General features: G+C 46.8%; 1 protein-coding gene across 1 annotated transcript in view; it reads right to left on the bottom strand.

Moving 5' to 3' along the window:
* Positions 1-3,065: 3,065 nt before the first annotated feature.
* Positions 3,066-24,285, bottom strand: part of LOC138382464 (guanylate cyclase soluble subunit beta-2) — a 46,915-nt gene continuing 25,695 nt past the window's right edge. Inside the window, exons 6-16 of the mRNA XM_069466948.1 lie at positions 23,348-23,459; positions 22,006-22,109; positions 20,288-20,504; positions 16,590-16,910; positions 13,487-13,635; positions 12,766-12,912; positions 9,127-9,281; positions 6,185-6,351; positions 6,021-6,094; positions 4,751-5,021; positions 3,066-3,187 (exon numbers count right to left, since the gene is read on the bottom strand). Of these exons, the coding sequence (XP_069323049.1) occupies positions 3,066-3,187; positions 4,751-5,021; positions 6,021-6,094; positions 6,185-6,351; positions 9,127-9,281; positions 12,766-12,912; positions 13,487-13,635; positions 16,590-16,910; positions 20,288-20,504; positions 22,006-22,109; positions 23,348-23,459 (1,839 nt within the window). The remainder of the gene's footprint in view (positions 3,188-4,750; positions 5,022-6,020; positions 6,095-6,184; positions 6,352-9,126; positions 9,282-12,765; positions 12,913-13,486; positions 13,636-16,589; positions 16,911-20,287; positions 20,505-22,005; positions 22,110-23,347; positions 23,460-24,285) is intronic.

Raw genomic sequence — 24,285 nt, 5'->3', positions numbered from 1 at the left:
GCTGGGGGCCTGACTCCTGTGTGGGTCCCTCTGTCCCTCCCAGCTAAAGCTTCTTGTGTGCAGCAGACCATTCTTTCTTTAAAGCCTCTGTAGTAGCTCTTACATTTGTGTGCCCAAGACTCAGTATTTGTTAAGTGAAAGAACTTAAGTAAACAGTCGCATGCCTGACATATCTTCAGCACTGCAGTTTTCAGATGCTAAGTACTATCTTATAGTCCTCACGGCAGCCCTGTGAAGCAGGCCCTGTTTTACCCCTGCCTTCAGGATGAGAAAAACGAAGCAAACAGGACTTGCCCAAAGTGACACACTGGTTACCGAGTGCCAGGACTAGACTCAGCCCCAGGAACTCTGCTTTCAATCTAATGCTCTTTCCATCACGATGGTGACCCCCAAACCCATTGGTCATCGGAATTCCCCATGAAGCTGCTTTATGAACCAGAGTGTCGACCCCATTAAGGACTGTGGAATCCTTCTCAGGTGCAGCCCAGCCGTCTACACTGTCACCAGGCTGTTCCACAAGGATTCAGCTGTCCTCCCACCTGCACCAGCCAGCTCTGATGTGACAGCTGGTCTGTAATATCAAGGAGGACAGCACAACACTTTAGATGCTAGCCCTACACTGAAAATCTTGTGTTTCTCCAGCAGAAACCTCCTGATTTGTGAAGAGTTCATGTATATATCCCAGGATCCTCCTACAGAACACTGCTGGCTAAACAGCTCAACTTCTAGAAAGCCCGAGGTTAAAGACAACCATGCCTTTCATCAGCCCCAAATGGGAGAGGTCAGGAGAGTTTGACAGCCACGCTTAGGAAGGCCCCAGAGAGGCTGCTGAAGGCCTCAGAGCTGAGAATAGGGACCCAGCCTGGCTCCAAACCAGCTGGACCCCAGCTAATTGGACACATCTGGGAAAGGTGCCTGTATCCTCAGGACTCTGTAAAGCAAGGGGTGAGGACCCTGGCAATTAAGTGACCACAAACCCATCCAAGAATAACCCATCGGGGGAATTGCAAGTGGTGGGAAAGTTCTTCCTGTTTGAAGAGTGAGTCAAGTTTGGAAGGAATTAGCAACCTCTCCCCTCGGCAGGCAGACCACCAAACCCTAAACTCCACCAGGAGCGAGACCCTGACACGCAGGTTCTCCGGAGGAACAATTAGGAAGGAGTTGGTTAAGAAGTCCCCCAAACTGACTTAACCTGCCACAAACCCAGCAAGTGGGCACCCTCTGGCTGTGATCTGTGAGGAGGGGTCACCTCCAGAGAGGGCCCCGGGCCGTTTGCCTAAGTGCTGCGTGCAGGTCAGCCTGGAAACTATTATTGTAATCGGTAATCGTCGGGAGAGTCAGTTAGGAGACAAGCTGAAGCAAGTTGAGATTTGAAAAACACATTAACAGGGGCCTGATGAGATGCCAGAAGAGCCTGCCAGCAGGGACAGCTGGAAGGCCAATTTTTGAGTCAATACTGAAAGGTGGTTGCTTAAATATCTGCATCAACACACACTGATTTCTCTCCGGCTCAATACTCCCGTTTAATTGCACTGGAGAGTCTCCCCACAGACACATCTAACACCCAAATACATAGTTGAGTGAAAGAAAAGCGCGTTATTGAAGTGCAAATGAGGTTCTGTGGAGCCTGCAGGCCTGGGGCCCGCTGAGATCTCCCTCTCGCCCTGGCAGAAGGTGGCCGGGCCCTGCAGGGACTCCATGAGGCCCCATTTTCAGAGATGGCTGAGGGAAGGGCTGAGCACGGGCCTCAGCTGGCCCCAGAGAGCGGTCTATGTGGTCTCCTCCTCGTCGCTGCAGCTTCATGTGCTGCCAAGGCTCCGAGATACTGTGTCAGGGTCCACGGTGCTCACAGGCGACGGGGAGGCAGGAATGCCTGCTTCCCACACCCGGGAGCCACCGCAGATGGAAAGGCATGCAGCTGGAGAGCCATCATGTTTGGCAACCAGGTGACAACCTGGCGAGGTTGGTGGCGGATATGATCAATGATCTCTGCGGAGTCCTAATAGGCTTTGGCCACCGCTGCAAACCCTTTCCCACAATGTCGCCTACACAGGGCCCAGGTGGAATGACCTCAGGGTGGTGCTGAGGGTGGGGCTCCCACAGTGACCCTCTGGCAGCCTTCACCTGCCTCAGAGCTAAGCATGACGTATCAGACCTAGCTGGGCCTGAAACCCCGTGAGAACTGGGACCTGAACCACAGTGAAAAAGCAGGTCCTATGAGCAGGTGACACAAATCGCACAAGGCTAAATTCATGTCTGCTGCCAACCATCTGAGAAAAGGATGAAGCCTGCATTGGTGGTAAACTCAAGCTCAAATTCCTTGGGGAGTTCTGAAAAGGCAATTTATGGCTCACTGGGTCTGGGTTTGGGAGGCTCTGCGGCCAATGGCCCGGACCTCTGGTGCGCACCAGACAGTTTGCTCTGCACCCACCGTGTGTGAGCTGTTCCTCATCAATACACCTGCCGATCACACTGACCAATCAGAATCTGTTCTCACGGGGCCCAGAGGATATGCGAGACACATGGCCGGGCCACTGTGAACCCAACAGATCCAACTAAGGGGAAACTGTGGAACCACCTGGGTCTGATACTCAAAGCAGACTCCCAGGGACATGGTCTGCCCAAGAAAAACGAGCCTCAAATGAAGATCAAATCCTATTTTTCCCACTTGTTACCTGTGGGACCTCATATAAATTCCATAACCTTTCTCATCATCAAGTTTCTTACCTCTGTGGTGGGAGTGGCAACGTGGCTGTTGTACCTAATGAGATAATGCGGGTAAATGCCTGGCACAAAGTAGTACCCCAACAAATGCCAGGTCTCCACCCCTCCAGTGTCCCCCTACAACTGAGGTGTCCTCAGTTTCTCCTCCTCTAGTTGTTGGTGTTGGTTTTTGTCCAGGAAAGCAACAGTTAGGAGAGGTGAATTGAGGCCTGAATGCTGAATCGGGGCCCAGCTGAGAAATTTCTGTCTCCCTCCCACTAGGCAAGATGCCCAGCCCTGCCAGACCTGCTGTCCCTGTGGAGGGACCCTTCATGCAGTAGAAGTTTGAAAAAGGAATTTGTTTATCTTCTGGGACATGAAGAGTTGTTAGACCTTCCCTTTGGAGCTGTTTGTGGAACAGCCATGTAGGAATTCAGGAGCCCCAACTCCTCCTCACCTCCCCCTTCTTTCATGTTCACGCTTTCTGCGTAAGATAAGTAGGCACAAGGTCAAGACTGCCTAAGGCCCCATCCATCTCCAGCCCTTTCAAGACACACTGGCCTTCTCGTGTCCTTTGAATGAGCTAAGCTTGTGTCTGCCTCGGGCACGCACTTCCCGGAAGCCCCTACCCAGGTGACCACTTGGGGGCTCTTTCCCTTCATCCAAGTCTCAGCTGGAATGCTGTTCCCACAGAAGGCTTTGTCCACCCTCTTCCCCACCACTCAGTTTTATTTTCTTCTTAACACTCATCACTACCCGGGTGATCTTATTTAGTCGGTTGCATGTTAATCGTCTCCAACTACGCCGTGCAAGCTGTTGGAAGGCAGGCACCGCCTGCATTTCATCCATGAAGCATCTCGGATCCCAGGGCAGTATCTGGCCTGGGCACTGTATCCCTGGAGCTGCAACAGTTTTTCCAGGAACATTGCTGAATGGATCTATGACTGTTATAATCCTATTCTGTGATAGGCTGGATGATTATTCAGGGTTTGGACACAGCCAGAAACATGCAAATCCAGGGAGGAAGAGAGCAGGGAGGGGAGGGAAATGCCTCTAGGTCATGGCAGAAACTTTGCCTTGAGCCTCTCCTGTCCCGGAATCCAAAACTCCATCCTACCCCAGGATCAGAGTGAGGGGAGTTTTGCTCTGTCTCCTCTCACCAGATGTGAACAGAAGGCTGCTGGTCTCCCCTCAACTTCAGATTCTAGGACTAAGCTAGAGGGCAGTCTTTAGGCACTGGGACAGTGCCCAATGCCAAGGCTCAAGCAACATCAACTTAGAGCCATTGTCTAATAACTACAACAATAGCTGAACTCTTTATGTGGATTATTAAGCTGTTTTAACTCATCATATGGATTATCTCATTTAAGCAATTGTCTCGATGACCAGGGATGGGTTTGCAAAATGCACGGGCCTGATCCCCTCTACAAACATGCACTGCTGCCTTGCATGGCCCGGCTCCACATGGGGTGCCTGGCGTAGGGCCCAGAAGGGGACAGGCGGCTGTGGGGGCCCATTCCTGGCTCTTCATCTCTCCTTCGTGACCCCGCACTCCAAACCCAGCTGTGTCAGTCCAGACAATAGCTCTTGAGGGCACAGAATGATTCCCCAGGGCAGTGGAGAGTAAGCACAGGTTAAGAAAAGCCTCCCATCCCCACCACCCCAGGGCAAAGCGGGAAGGGGGTACCTGGGGCTAGGCTTCGTGGCAGTGTCAATGCCCTGAGGTCCCTAAAGCACCAGATGATGAGGTCTTGAGCACCCTTCATAAGAGGAGTACACTATTGAAGGCCACAGTGTCCAGGGAGATTTGGTTTGTGGGTATGTGGAGATGAATAAATTCCTTTGAGTATTAGAGTTTATTTTGGATGGGACCAAAATGGAGAATGAGGGACCCCAGGGTAGCTCGAGTGCAGGGAGCTGAAAACCAAAGCTTACTGAAACTACAGCTAGGAATAAGTCAGAGGCGTCCCACCCCAGGCCCCCAAACCCCACCTGACTGTCCCTTTCTGGCTCTTTCACACCCCACGAGGCACCTCTGTGTACTCACCATCCGCCACGTCGCTGTCAGGGGGCAGCTGCCAACCGTCGGCGTACCTCATGGCGGCGACAGATTTCCTGCCTTCTTTTCCCAGAGCACTTGCTTCTGCAAAAGAGTGTGACAGGAAGGAAATGTGGGAACGGACGCACGGGCAGGTGCCACAGGGCTGAGGTGGGGGACTGTCTGTGACGCCTCGGGACATCGGCAGCCCCTTGGATGTTTCCTTCAGGTGCCCGTCATGTGGAGGACTGGACGGAAGTTCCGGCTGTCCAGTGTCACGCTAGGGAGGCTGGAGGACATTTAATATGTTTCACGTACTCATCTCCTAGAAGAATGAGCAAATGCACCTGCTTTCGAGATGTTGGTGGGTGTGGTGTCCAGAACCTAGATATTTGGGGACCGAAAGACTCACAAGGGCTGTTCCTGGTCTTTATTAGCCAAAGTCATTTCTCGTTTCTTATTTAGATCTTTCCATATCAGTGTCTTCATCAGGAAAATGTGGCCCAAGCCACATCTGTGACATGTGAAAGAGCTGTGACAGCTCACAGAGATAATTAGGTGAGCTGATACTAGAATGAAAGCATTAAGAAAACAATTGTAAAAGTTCTTCAAATGTCTGCCTCTTTGTTGGGTTAGTCCCACTTTTCAAAATAGTAACCATAATCCATGCGTCCCAAAGCGATAGCCTGCAGACATTGGACATGCACATGAGGAACCTCTGGGTTTGGAGGTTCTCCTGGTGGACTTCTGCAGCGGTGGAAGACCAGCTTCTCTCCAGGTCCCTTCAGAGGTTCAGGAAGGCCTGCCTCCTGCTGCTGGTTTCCCTGTCAGCCCAGCACTTCCCTCTTAGCCAGGCTGGGCTAAGGGCTCCCCGAGAGTGGGACGGATTGGCCTTGCAGCTGATGGAGGCCTTGTTGTGGGGTTCCAGCTTCCTTTTTGGAGAGCCATGACCCAAACAGTGATCCCTTGTCCTGCTTAGTACTGGGTTGCTTTACGCTAGACTCCCACCCTCTTGTCATTCCAGGAACTCAATCAGTCACAAATTTTGTTCTTCTTCCCAGTTTTGGAAGCTAGAGGAAAATGAGGAAGGCAGACGGTAACAGTGTGTGAGGAAGTTCTGTTCTGGAGCCTCCTCTGAGGCCGAGGGGCAGAAAGTGTTCTGAAATTGTTCCCCAGCTACAGGACAGCTTGATGGAAAAGCCCCCTTCTGGGACAGAGAAGAACCCCAACAGCCCTTTAGATTGGATCCGTCAGCCCAGGTTAAGTAATGTGAGAATACCCCAGATGCAAGAGATGAGTGTTCAGGGCAAAATGGTTGAACTGATCCTTGGAGCTTGGTGGCAGGCAGGGATGTTCCTGTGTTAGCCCTGAGGACCCAAGGACCACACTCAATATATCTCAGGTTGTTAGTAGAAAACGTATTAGACATTAATGACAAGACTTCTCTTTTCTGCTTACCTTTGTGATCAAGTGGAGTTGTGGGTCGCCCCATGATCTCATCGTTGGTGGCATTCAAGTTCTGGATCAGAAAGTATGTGGTCATTTTCCCTTTCCCTTTCACTTCAATTTCACCTCTCTCAACAATTTCAAACCCTTGATTTTCCAGGGCTCTGCACAGAGAAAAAAAAATGCACGCGATATGAAAGATCTGTAACTCAAGAACTGGCTACAACACAGAGGGTGATGCAAGGGAGAAGCTGGGGACCCAGGACACATGATAGAGCAGGAGGAGGGTCCAAGGCATCATCCAGGCTTGCTGAGGGGGCAAAGGAAGCAGGGAGAGTGAAGGTTAGACATTCTGAACAGGGTGCCAGAGGCCAAGAGAGAGCACAGGAGACCCATCAAAACCCTCTGAGCCTACCGCCAACCTTCCCCCTCCAGCACACCCGCCACATGCATCTCTCACGTTTCTGCACATGTGTCATCGGTGCCCGTGTTCACACCATCGCCTCATGGCTCTGCAGCATCAGGCTCCCTGGGCACCAGCATGATTCTTTCCCTCTTCCCCGGGCACCTGACATACCCTGGGCTTGTCATCCTGCTCATCCTAACCACCAAACTTGTCTGCCACGCTTTCTGTCTGCCAAGGAACTGAAGAGTCTAAGGAAGGGACCAAGAAAAGGGACACAACTATGGGGTATTTACAAATGTTTCCTTGTTTATTTCTTTCCTGGCAGCTGAGGGATGTTGGGAAAAGAACAAAGAGCCACTCAGCCCGGTGATGATTCAAATTCACAGTCACCTGCCTCGGCACTCCTGCAAGTCCTCCCCTGTCGTTGGCCACTTGCGTGGAGAGTGTAGACCTTCACCACACCCCTCGTTTCCCCCATCTGCTCCCCTGACTCCCAAGCTGCTGACTGTGCTTCCTGCTTTGTGACCTGACTCATCTCCCAATTGCAGTCACCATAGGTGAGAACCTGCGACTTCTCACCCCATGGGCACAGCACCCCATCCCCCAACCCCGTGTCAGAGGTCTTGCTTGTTCAGGAGCTCCACATCCAAGCCCCCTTCCCACCTCCTCTGGGCTTGGCCCTGTTGGCCACCCCACCCTTGTCTTCGGCTCCCTGTCCGCTTGCATCCTCCCCTCAGCCTGGCAGCAGCTTGGGGCCCATCCCTCCTAGCAGAAGCAAACAAACCACTTCTCACCTGCTTTGATCCTCACAAATTCTCTCTCCCTTTTATCCTTCAACACAATGCCTATCCCTACCATTCCACCACAACCACTTTTGATAACGTCCCCAAAGCCTATAATGAATAGTTTCATTTCTTGTTTCCATTTTTGACATTTTTGCTCAATTCCTCCTCCCTAAAAGCATCCACAAGAGAGCTTTTCATCCTGAATTCTGCTGGTCCTTTTCTGACTCTTTCTTCTTCTGCCTCTTTCATGGGCTCCTCTTCCTTTCCTGCCTCTTCTGTGATGCTCTGCCCAGGACTCGGTTCTCTCCCCACTGTTCTTACCTTGCACCTTCCCAAAGGGGCCCCATCAGCTCTCACGGCTGTAATTACCACCTGCTCCAAGTCTGCATCTCTGGCCACCAGCTCGACTCCAGACTCCAACATCCACCTTGTGGCACCTCTGCCTGGATGCCCCACGGTTCCTTTGACCCCAGCGTGTCCAACCTGACCTCAGCATCTGCCCTGAGAATCGGGATCCCTCTTATTTGCCCTATCTCGGATGGTGACACCACCATTCAAGCCCTGGCCACCCGGAATGGAGACCTGGGCTCCTCCCTCTTCCTTATCTCCCATTTCTAGGTATCATCTTCGCTGGCTTCACTCCCCCACAATGCTGCCACCAACGCTCTGGTCCAGACCACACTCCCAACAGGTCCCCTCTCCCATTCCCTTCTTCTCAAATCTGCCCTACAGGTCTCTAGGGTGACTGGTGTCAAGCAGGACCCTGACCATGCCATTGTCTCCGACCTCACACTCTGGGGGGCTTTTCCTCACCTACAGGGCAGAGCGCTCGCCCTTCAGGAGGTGCACACATAACTCTCACCACTTTCTACCTCACATTTTCCCACCCAGGAAAGCGAAAGTGTTTGTGGTTCTCTGCACCTGTTCTACATGTGAGCCTGTACTGCTTGGCTTCTACTCCCAAGACCCCAATTTCGGCTCAATCCTACGCTGGAACTCCTTGTTCAAGAGGCAGCTCAGGAGTCTCCTCCACAAAGCCTTTCTTCCCCGGGTCAGGGCCCCTTGCCCTGGTCCCCAGAGCACATGCTGTGGTCCCCGTAGAAGTGACAGCACCGTAGTTACAGAGCAGGACTCTGCGACCTGCCCCCAGCCTGCATCTAGGTCTTCTCCTTCTAGCCTACTTGGACCTGAGGCAAGTTAGTAACCTTTTGTGCCTTTTCTTATCTGTAAATAAAAATAAAAATAATATATCTTCGTAGAGTTGTTCTAGCAATAAATGAATTAACATATGTAAAAGAATTTAGAACAGAATATGGCCTATCATAAGTGCTCAAGAAACGGTACGTATTGTTTTAGGCATCTCTTTACCATCGTACTTATCCCACTTTAAAAATAATTAACTATGACTGTCTCTTCTGCTGCTGCTGAACCAAAGGCCAGCAAACTGTTTCTATGAGAGCCCACATGGGAACTATTTGAGACTTTTGTGGGCCACACGGTCTGTGTCCCAGTCACTCGACTCTGCCTCTGTCGCCCAACATCAGCCCTCGACAGTGTGTAAATAAAAGAGCATGGCTCTGTTCCAATAAAACTTTATTTACAAAAAGCAGCAGCAGACTGGGTTTGGCCTGTGGGTTATAACTTGCTGTTGTCTGCGCTAACCTCACCCTGTGGCTGCTGGGAACTCTGTAAGTTCTGGAAGGAAGGAGGGAAAGACAAAGGAAGGCATGAATAAAATGAAAGGTTACCTGTAGGCTGTGGGGCTGAGGTGCACTTTGTCGGGAAGCCCGTGACTTTCCATCCTAGAGGCTGTGTTCACAGTGTCACCAAACAAGCAGTACCGTGGCATCTTGTCTCCCACGACCCCTGCTAAGACCGGTCCAGTATGTATGCCCACTCGGATCTGTGCAGAGAGAACCTTGCTGAACAGACATCATCTAATACTCTTGCGCTTACTTTTACATTGAGGTATAACTTACATAAAATAAAAAAAACACAGATATTAAAGTGTTTGGCTCCATGAGTTTTGACAAGTGCATATATCTCTGTACCTTTGTCCAAAATAAAACATAGAATGGTTCCATCAGTTCGCAAAATTATCTTGTATCCTTTCCAGGTAATCTCTCTCCCCACCTCCTCCAGCAGAGATAACCACTTTCTTATTTCTTTTACCAAAGGACAATTTGTCTGTTCTAGAACATCACATAAATAAAATAATATAGTATATGTTGTTTTATATCTGGCTTCATTTATTCAACATAATGTTTTTGAGATTCATCCATATGGTTGTATGTATTAGTATTTCATTATTTTTGTTGCTTAATAGCATTTTATTTTAAGAATACACCACATTTTTTTATCCATTTTCTTTTCATGTGCATTTAGATTATTTTCAATTTGAAGCTATTATAATTAAGGCTGCTATGAACATTTCTGTATAGATATTTCTGTGGACATATGTTTTCATTTCTCTTAGGTAAACCTAGAAGGGGAATTTCTGGATCACAATGTAGATGCATATTTAATTTTATAAAAAAAAACCAAGCAAACAAAAAAAACTGCCCAACAATTCTGCAAAGTTGTTTTACCATTTTACATTCCTATCAGCAGTGTGACACTTCCAGTTGCTACACATTTCTGCCACCATTTGGTCTTCTAGGGGGTGTGAAATGTACCTCCTTGTGGTTTTAATTTGCATTAAATTGGTGACTAATGATGTTAAACACATTTTCATGCACACATTGTCCATTCATATATTTTCTTTTGTGAAAAGTCTGTTCAAATTTTTTGCCTGTTTTAAAAATGGGGTTGTTTATCTTTTGTTGTTAATGTGCATCAGTTCTAGACATACTTTGATATGTAATACATATACAGGTGTGTGTTACAAATATTTTTCTCAGTCTGTGCATTTGTATATTCATTTTCTTTAATAAGCTGAAATTTTAAATTTTGATGAATGTATTAGTTCGCTAGGGCTGCCATAACAAAATACCTTAGACTGGGTAGCTTTACACATTGACTGCCGCGCTAGAAAAAAAAATTTTTTTTCCTTGGGGCCACAGTGATTTATTACACAAATAGAATAAAAGCTTTGAAAACAAAATGATCCTTTCTAATGTAATGAAAAATTAAATGTATTGACTTCTATTCATTTAATCCATGTTTTTAGAATTAATTTGTCAATACTAATTGTAAAAATAAGAACATTAACAAGTAAGATTTTCACAAACCAACTGCAGAGTTTCACTCAGGTTTTGCTTCACGAGGCCCCAGGCTCAAAACTAGCATGAGTTAAATACGGTTCACAGGGCAGTTAATGTTTTAAACAATAGAAATTTATTTTCTCACAGTGCTGGAAGTTGGAAATCCCAGATAGAGATGTCGGCAGATTGGGTTTCTCCTGAGGCCTCCCTCCTTGACTTGTGTCCTCACACGGCCTTTCCTCTGTGCACATGCATTCCTGGTGTCTGTGTGTCCAAATGTCCTCTGCTTATGAGGACATCAGTCAGATTAGATTAGGGCTCACCCTTAAGGCCTCATCTTATTCTGTAAAGGCCCTATCTCCAAATACTTACTTTCTTTCTTCTTTATTTATTTATTGAGGCAGAGTCTTACTCTGTTGCCCAGGCTACAGTGCCACGCCATCAGCCTCACTCACAGCAACCTCGAACTCCTGGGCTCAAGCGATCCTCCTGCCTCAGCCTCCTGAGTAGCTGGGACTACAGGTGCACACCATGGTGCCCAGCTAATTTTTCTGTTTTTAGTAGAGATGGGGTCTCACTCTTCCTCAGGCTAGTGTTAAACTCCTGAGCTCAAACAGTCCTCCCACCTTGGTCTCCTAAAGTGCTAGGATTACAGGCATGAGCCACTGAGCCTGGCCGCATCTCCAAATACTGTCACATTCTGAGGTACTGAGCTAGAGTTTCAACATATGAATTTTGGGGGAACATAATTCAGCCCATGGCAATGAAGTTTATTATTTTTTTTTCCTTTCGTGGTTAGTGCTTCTTGTGTTCTATCTAAAAAATCATTGTTTACCCCAAAGTCATGAAGCTATTGTCCCATATTTCCATCAAGAAGCTTTATGATTCTGGCTTTTACGTTTGGGTTCATGATATACATCAAATCAATTTTTGCAGAGGGAGTGAGGTAGGATTGAGGTACATTTTGTCTTTCCATATTCAATTGTAACAGAACTATTTCTTAAAAAGAGGCTGCCTTACCCTCTCAATTTTTGATGCCTTAATCAAAAATCAATTGGCCTTAAAATATAGTCTGTATCTGGACACTCTATATTTTTCTTATCTGATCTTCTTATATCTATTTCTTCATTACTTCCCATCCTGATTTTTTATTTATTATATTGGGGTTTTATTCCACTGATACACACAGTGTGTTTCCAATGAGAACGTATCGTGGCTATTTTGTCCCTGTGACTACCTAGTCTAGCTTCTACTTAGAAGACGACAGTGGACGCTGAACCAGGATCTGTGAAGCTCAGCTTCTAAATCACTACAGTGAGCGTGAATGGAGCACCTATTCAGAATCTCCTGCAAAAACATTATAATTTGGAAAAATCGTATTCCATCTTATCATTGGCTTTATTTATTTTAGTCAATTATTTAGTTTAGTTTGAACTTCTGACAGACATGAGCAGGAAAGGCATCTAGATATGAAGGCAGAGAGATGCGTCCCTCGGCCATCTCAGGGGGGTGAGGGTCTGCTGGGCTGGCAGAAGATGACGTTTACTTTTCATCTCCAAAACTGTCCAGCTTTTATAGTGTGAACCAACTTTCCTACTAGGAAGAATGGCATCTTGTGAGAAAGGCGAGCAGATGTCTCGCTCCTGGCCGCGTGGTGGCAGGAAAGCCACTCTGAATATCTCACGGCACTGTGGCGCCTGGCGGCTGACCGTGGGCAGCCTCACACCTCTGCCTGAGTTCCGAACCTGTCAGACAGCATGTTGGAGGCAGAAGTTCTCTAAGCAGGAAAAGTTGGGGGTCCACTAAACCTAAACCACTTGTTGAAATGCCTTAACAAAAGAGTAAGAATTATAAATGAGCTGGCTTCCAAGACGGATTGAGCTCTGCTAGGTAAATAGGGAGACATGCCCAGGACAGTCCTAAATTAGGGACAAAGGAAGCTTGTGGTCAATCATGGGGAAGTCCTGAGCACCACAACCTCTTCTGAAATTGTGGAGAAGTAGAGACTATAATAGCCTACTACTGTCTTTATTAGGACCACATGCAAAGGAAGAAAAGAGTGGGAAGAAATATGCCCATTTTAATTCCCGTAGCGTATGCAGAAGCCACCTAAGCAGATAAGTAGAACTCTACTTTCGTGTGTGAGATGTTTGGTGTTAAGCAAAGTACTCAGTTCCTCTCTACCTGGATGGGTTCTCCAGTGACAGGGTTCATCACTTCTTTTGCAGAAATCCTCATCCCCAAGGCAAAATTAGCCACCCTTTGAGCATGGCTTCCAGTAGGCACCGGCACACCCCCTACGACCATGTAAGCATCTCCTATTGTTTCCACCTGTCAGGGGAGAAAACAGGTATTCAGAGGGTTTCCTTATGCACTAGATATGCCTTAAGTATTTTTGCCATTTTCTGCATTTTGACAAAAGGACCGTGTTAAAGCTGGTGACTCTTTGCTAGGAGGTGAGGAGCACGAAGGAGGAGGTAAGAGGTTTGATAACACAAGACAGCGGGGAGAGAGACAAAAGTCCACTCTGCTTTTGCAGTGGAAACAAATTCCAGAGGGGTGAAGGCCCTGGGGTAGTCATACGATGCTACGTATTATTATTAGATTATACATTATTTGGAGTAGACTTTCTGCTGAATCTGGGAGTAGGAGAACTATTCTCTAGGAAAACAGTGCTTGTCCCTCAAGGGCACCAAGGCACCATCTTAGCACCAAGTATGGTAAAAGGATTCCTACACAGCTAAAATTCCTTAAATGCTTTCAATTTCCTTTTAGCTCTTCCTCTTCACCCCACTCTCATCCACACCAAACCCCAAACTCGCGCAGAGGCAAAGGAAGACTCAGAAGGAAGCACCTGCACTAAACGAGCACACGCTGAGACACCCCACATGGCGTAGACACGTACTTTGTAGACCTCGTGGACGCTGGTTAATCTGTCAAACTTGGAGTACATCGAATTCAGCATATTCACTATTTGGATAGGTTCGCAGGCGGCACAGATGTTGGTAAACGTTACCACGTCGCTGAAAAGGATTGTGCAGGTTTTAAATTCTCCTGCAACAGAAACCAGGTATCAGTGATAGCCGAGGAGCCGGAATTCTGTAACTCTATGAATTCTGGATTCAAAGGCCTTGTGAGAATCAAACCTGCTTGTGCCTTGGGGAAAAGGGTCTGCATGCATTTGCCATTCGGCAGTCACCCAGCACTCATTTACAGAGGGCCCACGGGGGCACATTTATTGAGTGCCTGCTACGAGCTCATGCCAGGAGAATTGTAGCACAGGAAGCAGGCAGACAGGGTCCCCCCGCTTAAGGAGCCCCCAGCCTAGTGAAAGGGACGTAATAGTGAACACAGACTTCCAGTGTGATGGGACAAGTGCTGTGGGAGGACAGAAGTGGCCTCTAGGAAGTGGGCCAGGGCAGAGCCTGAGCAACAGGAGACTCGGGGCAGGGCCGACAGAGACTAGTCGCTGTGAAACGGTGGGTTCCCCTGTCTATGTATGGCAGAAGCCACCCCATCGTCACCATGCACCCCTACCACATGCCGCTGCTTCCCACTGGCCCCCACACAGCCAGATGTCCTGGTTAGGTCAGATCCCCCACTCCTCTGCCTCAAGTCTTCACAACTTTCGTCACACTTAGAATGAAACCCCAAATCTTTACCATGGCTACAAAGGGGACCCCCAGCTCCGTCCCTGCCATCCCTGTGACCTCATGTCCCTCCAGCTCACTCTATTCTGGCCACACCAGCCTCCCTGGGGTTTCTCCAGCACACGCAGTGTCCCCTGCCACAGGGCCTTGCCACCTGCAGCTTCCTCTGCATGACACACTCTTTTCACAGGTATCCACGGGCCACTGTCCCTCACATCTCAGATGTTACCAATGCAGTGAGAATGTTCTGGAACACCTACCTGGAACAACAGTTGAGGGACTCTCTACCCTCTGAGCCTGATCATCTGCCCCCCCACTCTATGAGACTTACGTGGTATGACACTTTGTGTGGAATCTGTCTTTGGTTATTGTCTGACTCCCCCATTGGAATACAAAGCTCCATGAGATGGGAGACTGTGTGTTTTGACCTCTGCTGTATCCCCAGCTGTATCCCAAGCAGGGCCTGGCACATAGTAGATGCTCAATAAACATTTGTTGAGGGAGTGAATTGGTGACTCCTTGAACACAGCTGGGGGCCTTCGATGTTACTTAAACCTCTGGTGGTAATTCCCCCTTCATGGAACTTTCTCTTCCTTTTGGCTTCTGGCCTACTGTTTCTCTTCATATTCCTTCTACCTTTCTGATCTCCTTATTTTATATCTTTCGCAGGCCTCTCACCCTTCTCTAATACTTAGTGTTGCCTAGGGTGCAACACCCCACCCATGCCCTCCAGGTGACCTTACCCATCATGCACAGAGCCTGTGATGGACCCCACCCACACTGGGTCACTCCCGGGTCCAGGGCTCCATGCCAGAACGTTCCCTTGAGCTCTCCCCACGATTCCTAATGACCTCTGGTCATGTTCGGTGCAGGACCCCACAGACACCTCAAGCTGCCTGGTTCTAAAACTGACTTTATCATCCTCCCCCAACCCTGCTCTTACTTCTGGTTCTGTGCTAGGAGAGAGCACCACGTTTTTCCACACTAGCAGCCGCAGACTCATCCCTGCCTCCTCTCTCAGGGAGGAAATCCTGCTCCCCCTCGACCCCCAGGCTGCCTTAGCTCCCGTGGGCTTTCAGCTTCCTTCTAATGCATTCACCACACTGCAGCCAGAATCATGTTTATAAAACTAGTCATGGCGCTTCCATGATGAGAAAAAATTTCAATGAATCCTCCCTGCTTACAAAATAAAAGACAGTTTCCTTTTCCACGACAATCAGATTCATCACTGCAATGCCTCAGCCCCACCCTGTGTTCCCAGCCTCAGCAGACACCACTTTTGCAAGCACCCCAGGTTCTAGGGACACTGCACCGTGGTATTTATTTTCACGTTGTCTTGCCTTTGTTCTTGCTAGCCCATTCTCCTGACATGCTTTGCCCCCTTCCTTGCTTGCTGAAAGCCAGTGTCAAGGCCCAACTCAAGTGGCATTCATTTCTGAGAGGTGCCCTCACCACGCCACCCTGCCCTCACCTCTTTCTCTTCTGACATCTATTTATCATTAATTTCCCCGTCATCTGTGTTTCCATAGCACCTCATGTGATGGAAAGAGTATGGATTTTGGAGTTAGATGGACCTAACATGATTACTTTCCAGCTCTTTTACTCATAAGCTGGGCTGACTGTCAGTTTGTTCAGCTATGTAGTATGGATAGCACTTCCCTCATAGAAACACTGAGGAAATTTCATGAAATAGCACATATAAAATGGCTACTAGATACTGGCACAATAGATGATCCTTAACGCACACTAGTTTCTTTTCCTTTGGTCACCCCCACCCTCATTAATTTATTCTGCATATATCTATATATCTGTCAAACCCGCAAGGCTGTGAACTCCTGTGGGTCCCCTGGATGTGGCACCCTGGCATGGAGTGAGTCCCCCGGGTATGCTGGTAAATGAACACATGCCGGTGACCGTGGAAAGTGAGCTCAGAGTGATCACAGCGTTCCTCCCTCCATAAACAGCCTCCTCTCCAGAACAGTCCGCAGAGGCACCCAGGGCTCTGGCTATTGTGCGGGTGTGTTATTCCTAGTTACGGCTAAGAACCCTACTCACGGTCACTGAGTAATGAGGCCAGTCTCAGGACACAGTCTCGGATTCTTAGAGAAACCAATGTGTGCGTGGTTGGCAGCCACTTTTACATCCATCTAGTGCATGTATCACTCCTGCATTACCACTGTCAACGCAGAAAGGAGAAAGCTGAGGATATGCAGATGAAGTGATTAGCCCAAGATCGTGTCACTTAGAAGTGACAGAGCCAAATTTCAAACCCATGTCTGTCTGGTATCAGAGCCTGTGCTCCTGACTAAGGCACACTGCCCCTGCCCGGAGGTGGCTGTGTAGGGAAGGGCGCCTCACCTGCCGCGACCTTCTTGCCCTCCTTCAGCTGGTTGGCCACGTGCTCAGGCAGCATGGCATACAGCAGGGTCTCCGTTTTCTTCTTTTCGATGGCCAAGTGCTGGGAGAGGACGCGCAGCTCCTCCTTCTTCCTCTCCAGCTGGTTGGACAGCTCTATCTCAGCCAGTCGCTGCTGGTTCAGGAGGATGAGGTCCCTGGTCGTGTCGTGGGGGGCGATGTCGGAAAGATGCATCTTGTGCTCCTCCAGCTCTTGCAGGCTGCGGAGCTTCGGGGAGCACATGTACATCATGCACCGTGTGGACTCCATCCAGATCATCTGGCCTTGCCGCCGTGGAGAGAAATGCAATAAGAGGGTATGTCACCAACAGGGGCTGGGACGAGCTCGCCAGATAACCAGTCATCACCCACACGGTGCACCTTCTAGCCACCACACTCTCACACTCCTTCCCTTTTAGCCAGATTTCGCGAGAGTTATGTACACTTTCTGTCTCCACCTTCTCATCTCCCCGCCTCTCCCTAACAGCTCTCTCTGTGCCTACTTGCAAACTCTGAGGTGGTCTCCCATCCTTGGCATCCACACTGCCGACTCCAGCACATGTTTCTCAGTCTTTTCTTTACTCAACCCTCTGCCATTTGATGGTATTAACCAGAATTCCCTTCCTCAAATCTTACTTCCTAGGACTTCTCTGACACTGCTTTCTGTCTGAGAGTTCCCCTACTTCTTTGAATTTTTTCTTTACAGTTTTTTAAAATGCCATTCCTTAAATGTTGGTGGGTCCTCCTCTTTTAGCATTTCACAACTGCATTCTAGACCTTGCTGACAATGAATCTGAGTTTCCAGAGAAACCTGGCTTCCTGGACTTGAGATATGTCTTTCTTTAAAAATAGAAATGTTTGTTATCTGATTATAAAAGCAGGTAGCATTCAACATATTCAACATATTCATTGCAGAAAATGGAAAAGGTGAAAGAAAATAGTAAAAATCAGCCATAATCGCATCACACAGATAATTATTATTAATAGTCTGGAGTTTATCTTTGTATTACCAAAACAATGGGATTATCCAGCATCTTCTTTTTGTAATCTGAGTTTTTCATTTAAAAATACATAACAAATATTCTTTTATAGCATTAAATATAGATATGCATCTTAATTTTTGCTAGCTGCATTGATCATACTGAATTTTATTTAAATAATAAACTAGCATTGATTATATTCTGTCTAGTTTTTTATTCCATACACAACATTGCAATGAACAAGCTTGAGGTAAGTGTGTATAATCATAGCTATCCTTAGACATGGAATTACTTAGACAAAGAAGATGCTTATTTTTAAAGCTTTTGATACACATTGCCAAATTGCCCTCTAGGGTGATTATGATAATTTACACTTCCAGGAACAGTGTTTTTTTTTTTTTTCTTTACTCCCTATTAAGTGTTTATTCGTGGATGTTTGCACTGAACTCACCTTCAATCCCCTCTGCAAATCTTCTCTTTCTTTAATCTCTCATCACATATGTATTTAATCCCTACTGTGAGCCAGGCACACTGTTTTAGGCATTGAGGATACAGTGGTGACTCAAACTGACAAAAATCCCTGCCCTCAAGGAGGTCATGTCATGTCTTTTCTCAGCTAATCACACCTTCATCCTCCAGTTAGCCGAGCAAGGAAGCTAACAGTTATTCTAACCATTCTCTTCCAACCCCACATCCAGTCACCAAGTCCTGCCTTAATTACCTCATCAGTCTTTCCCCTAATTCCCACTCCAGTGCCACCACCTCAGTTCCTTCAGCACCTTAAAGCTTCTCTCCTGCACCCCAGCGGTAGCTTCCACCTGGCCTCCTGGATCCATTTGCTCTACACTCTGATCCATCCTTCACATGCCTCCAGAGGGATCATTCTCATCCTCAAATCTGGTCCTGGCAGATACTTAATGCTTCCAACTGCACGATAGAGTTCAAGTCCTCATCTTGCCAGCCTTATCTCTTATCACTCCACTCTACAACTCACTCAGGTTCTAAAACGTCACGTTCCTCTCAGATGTCCCTCTAACTCTGCCTCTGTTCATGCCTAAAATACCTAATTATCAGTCTAGTAGAAAGATCAAAATGTGTGCACCTTCACACCATGCACAAAAATTATCTCAAAATCAATCAAAGACCTAAATGTAAGAGCTAAAACTGTAGAACCTTCAGAAGAAAACATAAAGGAAAGCTTCATGATACTGGATTTGACAACCATTTCTTGGATATGACACCAAGAGCACAGGCCACAAAAGAGAAAATAGATAAACTGGACTACATCAAAGTTAAAAACTTCTGTGCGTCAAAGGGCAAAATCAACAGAGTGAAGACAATCCACATAATGGGAGAAAACAGTTGCAAGTCATATATCTGATGAGGGGTTAATATTGAGAATATATAAAGAACTTCTACAACTCAACCACACACATGAAAAAATTTCAATTAAAAAAATGGACAAAAGACTCAAATAGATACTATTCCAAAGAATATGTAAAATTGGCTAATAAGCACATAACAAAAATGTTTAAGTCACTAATCATTAAGGAAATGCAAATCAAAACCACAATGAGATACCACTTCACACCCATTGAGGATGGCTATCATCTAAAAAATACAGAAAATAGTAAGTGTTCATGAGGATATGGAGAAATTGGAACCCTTGTCCACTATTGATGGGAATGTAAAATGGTGCAGCAGCTAGGAAAATCAGTATGGCAGTTCCTCAATAAATTAAACAGAGAATTACCATATGCTCCAGCAATTTCATTTCCAGATGTATACGCAAAAGAAATAAAAGAGGTACTCAAAGAGACACTTGTCTGCCCATGTTTACAGTAGGATTATTCACAATAGCCAAATGGTGAAAGCAACTTAAGTCCCGTTGATAGGTGAATGAATAAAGAAAATGTGGTATAGACACACAATGGAGTATTATTCAGCCTTAAAAAGGGAGAGAATTCTGACACATGTCACAACATGGATGAACCTTGAAGACACTACGCTAAGCAAAATAAGGAAGTCACAAAAAGACAAATACTGTGGGATTCCACTTATATGATGTACCTGGAGTAACCAAACTCACAGGGACAGAAAGTAGAACAGTGGCTTATGGGGGCTGCAGATAGGAGAAATGGGGAGTTATTATTTAATAGGTACAGAATTTCCATTCTGCACAAGATAAAAAAGTTCTGGAGATGAATGGTGGTGAAGGCTGTATAACTTGTGAATGTACTTATTACCAATGAACTGAATGCTTAAAATGATTAAAATGGTAAATTTAATGTTATATAAATTTTAGCACAAACACAAAACAAACACAAAAACAAAATGTATGCCCTATTAATAGGTCAGATGTCCAGGTTGCTGTATAAAAGACAGACATTAAATTCATACCAATTATACCTCATGAATTCTGAAAACGTTGGTAACAGAGACCAGAGTTTTAAAATTACAAATAAAATTATATATATATGTATAGTTCATTTATGTTTAAACCAGAGATGGTTGAGGAAACAAAATACATCATTTAGAGATCAGGCCAAGTATGTTGGAAATAACAACTTGTTTTCAGTGCAGTTCCTGCCCCACTTTTAAAGAAATTGGAAAACACTTGCTTCTTCCCTTTGTGATCAACCCACACAGGCAGGGAGCAATGGGAAAGGAGTGAGTTATTACCTCGGAGCTTGAGTGTGGGCTGACTTTTCCATGCTTCGGGCATCATTTCTCTTCGTGTCTTCAGGACAAATTGACTGTTGATAAATTTGCAGATGCTGAAAATGTCGAAGGTAATTTGAGGATGAATGATGGAGAAATACTCGTCTAATCGAATCTTCTGGGTTTGGAGTCCTGGGACGTACTTCTGAATAGTCACTCCAGCTTGCTTGATCCGCAGCTATCCACAGAGGACAGAGGTAAGACTGGGGAACAGAAAGCCACTTCCACCCTAAACATTCCCATATAAATAACACGCTGGCCATGCTTTGTGACTCACTGCAGGAAACAGGGATCAGTGGTAGAATAAATATCATGGAAGTAATAAATACTTTTTTAAACAATCAAATATGCACTAATGTCTGAAAGAGAAAAGAATAGGAGTGCTCAGAAGCATATTTCTGACTAAAGAGAAACAGAGGTTAAAGCTCTCAATTGCACTAATAGTTCTTTCCCAGGTCTGTGAGACTTCTCTCTCTCTCTCTCTCCTCCCTCTGTCATTAACTAATAAAAAACCTAGCAAATTCTGTAGCATTGGATCTGACACTCAGGCCTGGGTGAAGGAGCCCACCAAGGGGGTGGGGATACACCTTTCACTGCTACGTCCAGGGAATGCAGGGAAGGAAGAAGCGAAATGAGTACCCTTTACATAAAGTGCTGAACGCCAGCACAGACTGCCCAGGAAGGCTTCGCTTCATTGGCCATGGGGACTCTGTTAGGCTGCAGAGATCAGCCTAACCTTTTGGAATACATATCATTAAATTTTCTGTTGTTCTATGCCCAAAACTTTGGAAAAAAAAAAAAAAAGGAGTCTTCTACGTCACCCAGAATTTAAAATATTAAATAGTGACACTAATAATAATACCCTTGTGGCACCGGGGAAAAGTCAAAGTATAATATATTGTTTTATAATTCCATAGTTGTTTCACATAGGGGAGTTTGTTAACCTCAGTTAGATCATAAGTTTTTTATGGGCAGAGACTACCTCCAATGAATAAATTTCATAGAATCTGTATCCAGCAGTTGACTGCCAGGTGACAACTTAATGTGTGTATGGGCTTAAATAAATATCAGAGAAAGTCACAAGGGCTGAAAGCATTTTAACTGATTTTTGATAAAATTCATTTTGCCTAATTGTCCTTTAAGCGAGCCCATAATCAATTCAGTTGACATACATTTTATGCAGGGAAATCAATAACAATCAAACTTAAGTGGGGGTGCTCACAACTGTCCCGGCACAGTGGCATGAGCGGGCAGGGACCTCTGCCCCACGTTCAAGATGCAGAGAGGGAAACTTGGTGGCATTGAGATGTCTATGGTGGCCACAAGGACGGCAAGAGGTCACGGTTAGAATTCCACCCAGTCATTGCTACTACGTTCTGTTGTCTCTTTATGTAGTGAATTTTATCGTCACTTCCTCTTTCCCTCTTTTCTCATGGTAAACTTTCCCGTTGTTCGTTCACTAGTTCTAACCTCCCTTTCATTCCTACCAGGAAGCTCCTGCATTCTGGTTTCTGGAGAAGACCACAGTGTGAAAAGGAAGTCAACGGTCCCGCAAGGCTAAAGCCTGGTCTCCCAAACCCTGGGAACTTCTCAGGGACTCGAAAATGCCCACTCGCCATAAAAGACTCCCTTCGCTGGCGTATCCCCAACTCCAAGCTACAGAGGGAAGCGTCTCTCACTGATTCATCAAACACAATGTGGAAAGGAAAAGCGTTGCAGAATGTCTTCTCTTCGATCCACAGCCTCTCGGGATAAATCGGCTCCAAGGTGTTCGCGAGATGCCCTGGACACAGAAACAGAAAGTCCCGGTGAGCAGTAGCTCGTGCCACTGCCCTCACAGAGGACAGAGCCCGGGATAGGGACAGTATCTCAAGTGTTCACAGGCAAAGTGCAGTCCCTGCTTTTTTGTACCGGCTCCCTCAGCGTCTCCAGATGGCCACAGCAATTCTTCTTCCAAATTAAAACAAACAGAAAACTTGCTACCAGGTTGAGAAGCCCTCCTGCCCCCTGCCAAGTTTCTGCCTGCCGCTGAAGAGTTTCTGGGCCAATTGAGTATGTCTCGCCATGAACACAGAGTCGGCATTGAAACGGTGACAGCCAGACAATGAGCTAGCAGAGCAGAGCGTGTGCGCCGGGCCCAGCGTCAGGGACATTTGCCATGGAGCTTTTTAGACTGACAGTTTGGGGTGGCACATGAAAATTTAACCAACAGTCCTATTTGGCAGGGGGTAGAGATTCGAAATGGAGCCTTTTTGATATGAAAATCTCCTAGACAAAGGATGTCAATTGTGTATTTGACTCACTTGCCATGGTTTGAAGGACACAAAATGCAGCCCTTTGAGCCCGGCAGACCTTCTCCCAGATGCATGTCACCTGGCCCATCGCGCCATGACAAGGAGCACTCTAGCCCCCTTCTCCCAGCGGGCCAGAGCCCTTATTCTGACTCGGGCATTAGGTGCTAATCATTAGACTAGTTCAACGCCCACAGGTGCACCTTAGCAAGCCTGATGCCTTCATTTGGAAACTGGGAAGACGGAGGATCTTGTCCAAGGTCACACAGCTCCTCAGGAACAGAGCCAGAAATTTGCTTTCTTGGCTTTCGATTTGGTGTCCTTTGCATGACTGGACAACAGTGATTATCACCCCTGGATCTCCAGTCCAGAAATGTGACCTAATGGAGAGGCCTGGATCCAGCAGAGGAGCTTGTTACTGAAAATACACCAGTACTCATCCTCCTCGTCATACAGTCCCCAGCTCAGCCTGATCCCAACCTTCTCTCCAGCAGTTGTCCCTGAGGACAGGGAGACAGACGGTGTCTCCATGTCACCCCCCACAGATAAAAGCAGTAATGAAAGGCAAGTTAGAGTCTGACATCTCAAAGTTAAAGGTCATGACTTTGCAGGAATCAGCAGCTTCATGAGCACAGAGGGCTTGGCCCCGTCTGTGTACACTGGCCGCTACTCCTGAGAACCAAGTGACACTCTGATCTAAGAGCCGAGCTTGGGAGAACAACCCACTTACCTTTTCCAAACACGACTATGCTTCTCACAACATCCCAGTGGGATTTCTTCACAAGACAAGCAGAGACACTCAAATATTTCTCCTTCATCCTGAGGAAAGCTGCCTGGAGGGCCTGCGGATGGCAGGGAGAGAAGCATCTTGTCATGTGACTAGAGATGCGCAAACCCCATTTGCTGTGCTTGGGTCCACCTTTAAATGAGAAAGCGTGTCTGTGGCCAGCAGAACCATGTGAGGACTTATGAAATCAATTCCACCAAAATGTTGGAACTTCTAAGATTTTATTCTCTAATTATCCTCATGACGCTTCTCTATCAAAAGCAGCATTAACTTTTTGGGGGGAGAGGGGTAGAGACTTGGGTATTTTGCCGAGGCTGGTCTTGAACTCCTGACCTCAAATGATCCTCCCTCCTCGGCCTCCCAGAGTGCTGGGATTACAGGAAAGAGCCACTGCACTCAGCCAGTAATGACATTTTATAGTATCTCAAGGGGCGACCAGGATGATATCTGGCAGGAAAATCACTAATTGAAGATTCTGCAGTGGACAGACTCAGAGATGGGCTTTGGATACTCTAAGGAATCGCAGACTTACCTGGGTATCTGTACCAGCTACGTGTTCACCTAACAGATGTGGGACCTAAGCAGGCAATGCTCACCCTGTGAGTTGCAACGGAAGTGACCAAGTACAGGATCTTAAGTTGACTCTGGACCCATGACTGGCTCCAGCTTCCGCAGTGGGCACTGTGGACTTGAGAGATCAATTTATTTCAGGGGGATTGAGAAATAAGCCACTAGGTTTCAAATCCTTCACACTGATATTTTTATAGGTGAAAAATTTCTAGGCTCAGGTATATCCCAGAGAGTCTCCTAGTGTATATCTAATTAACCTTAACCCAGCAGTTCTCAACAGGGACTGATTTCAGCCCTCTCTCTCCACCCTG

Source organism: Eulemur rufifrons, chromosome 4, assembly GCF_041146395.1.
Source record: "Eulemur rufifrons isolate Redbay chromosome 4, OSU_ERuf_1, whole genome shotgun sequence".
NCBI classification, from domain to species: domain Eukaryota; kingdom Metazoa; phylum Chordata; class Mammalia; order Primates; family Lemuridae; genus Eulemur; species Eulemur rufifrons.
Note: the sequence above shows the minus strand (reverse complement) of the source record. Positions and strands in the feature narration are given on the sequence as shown.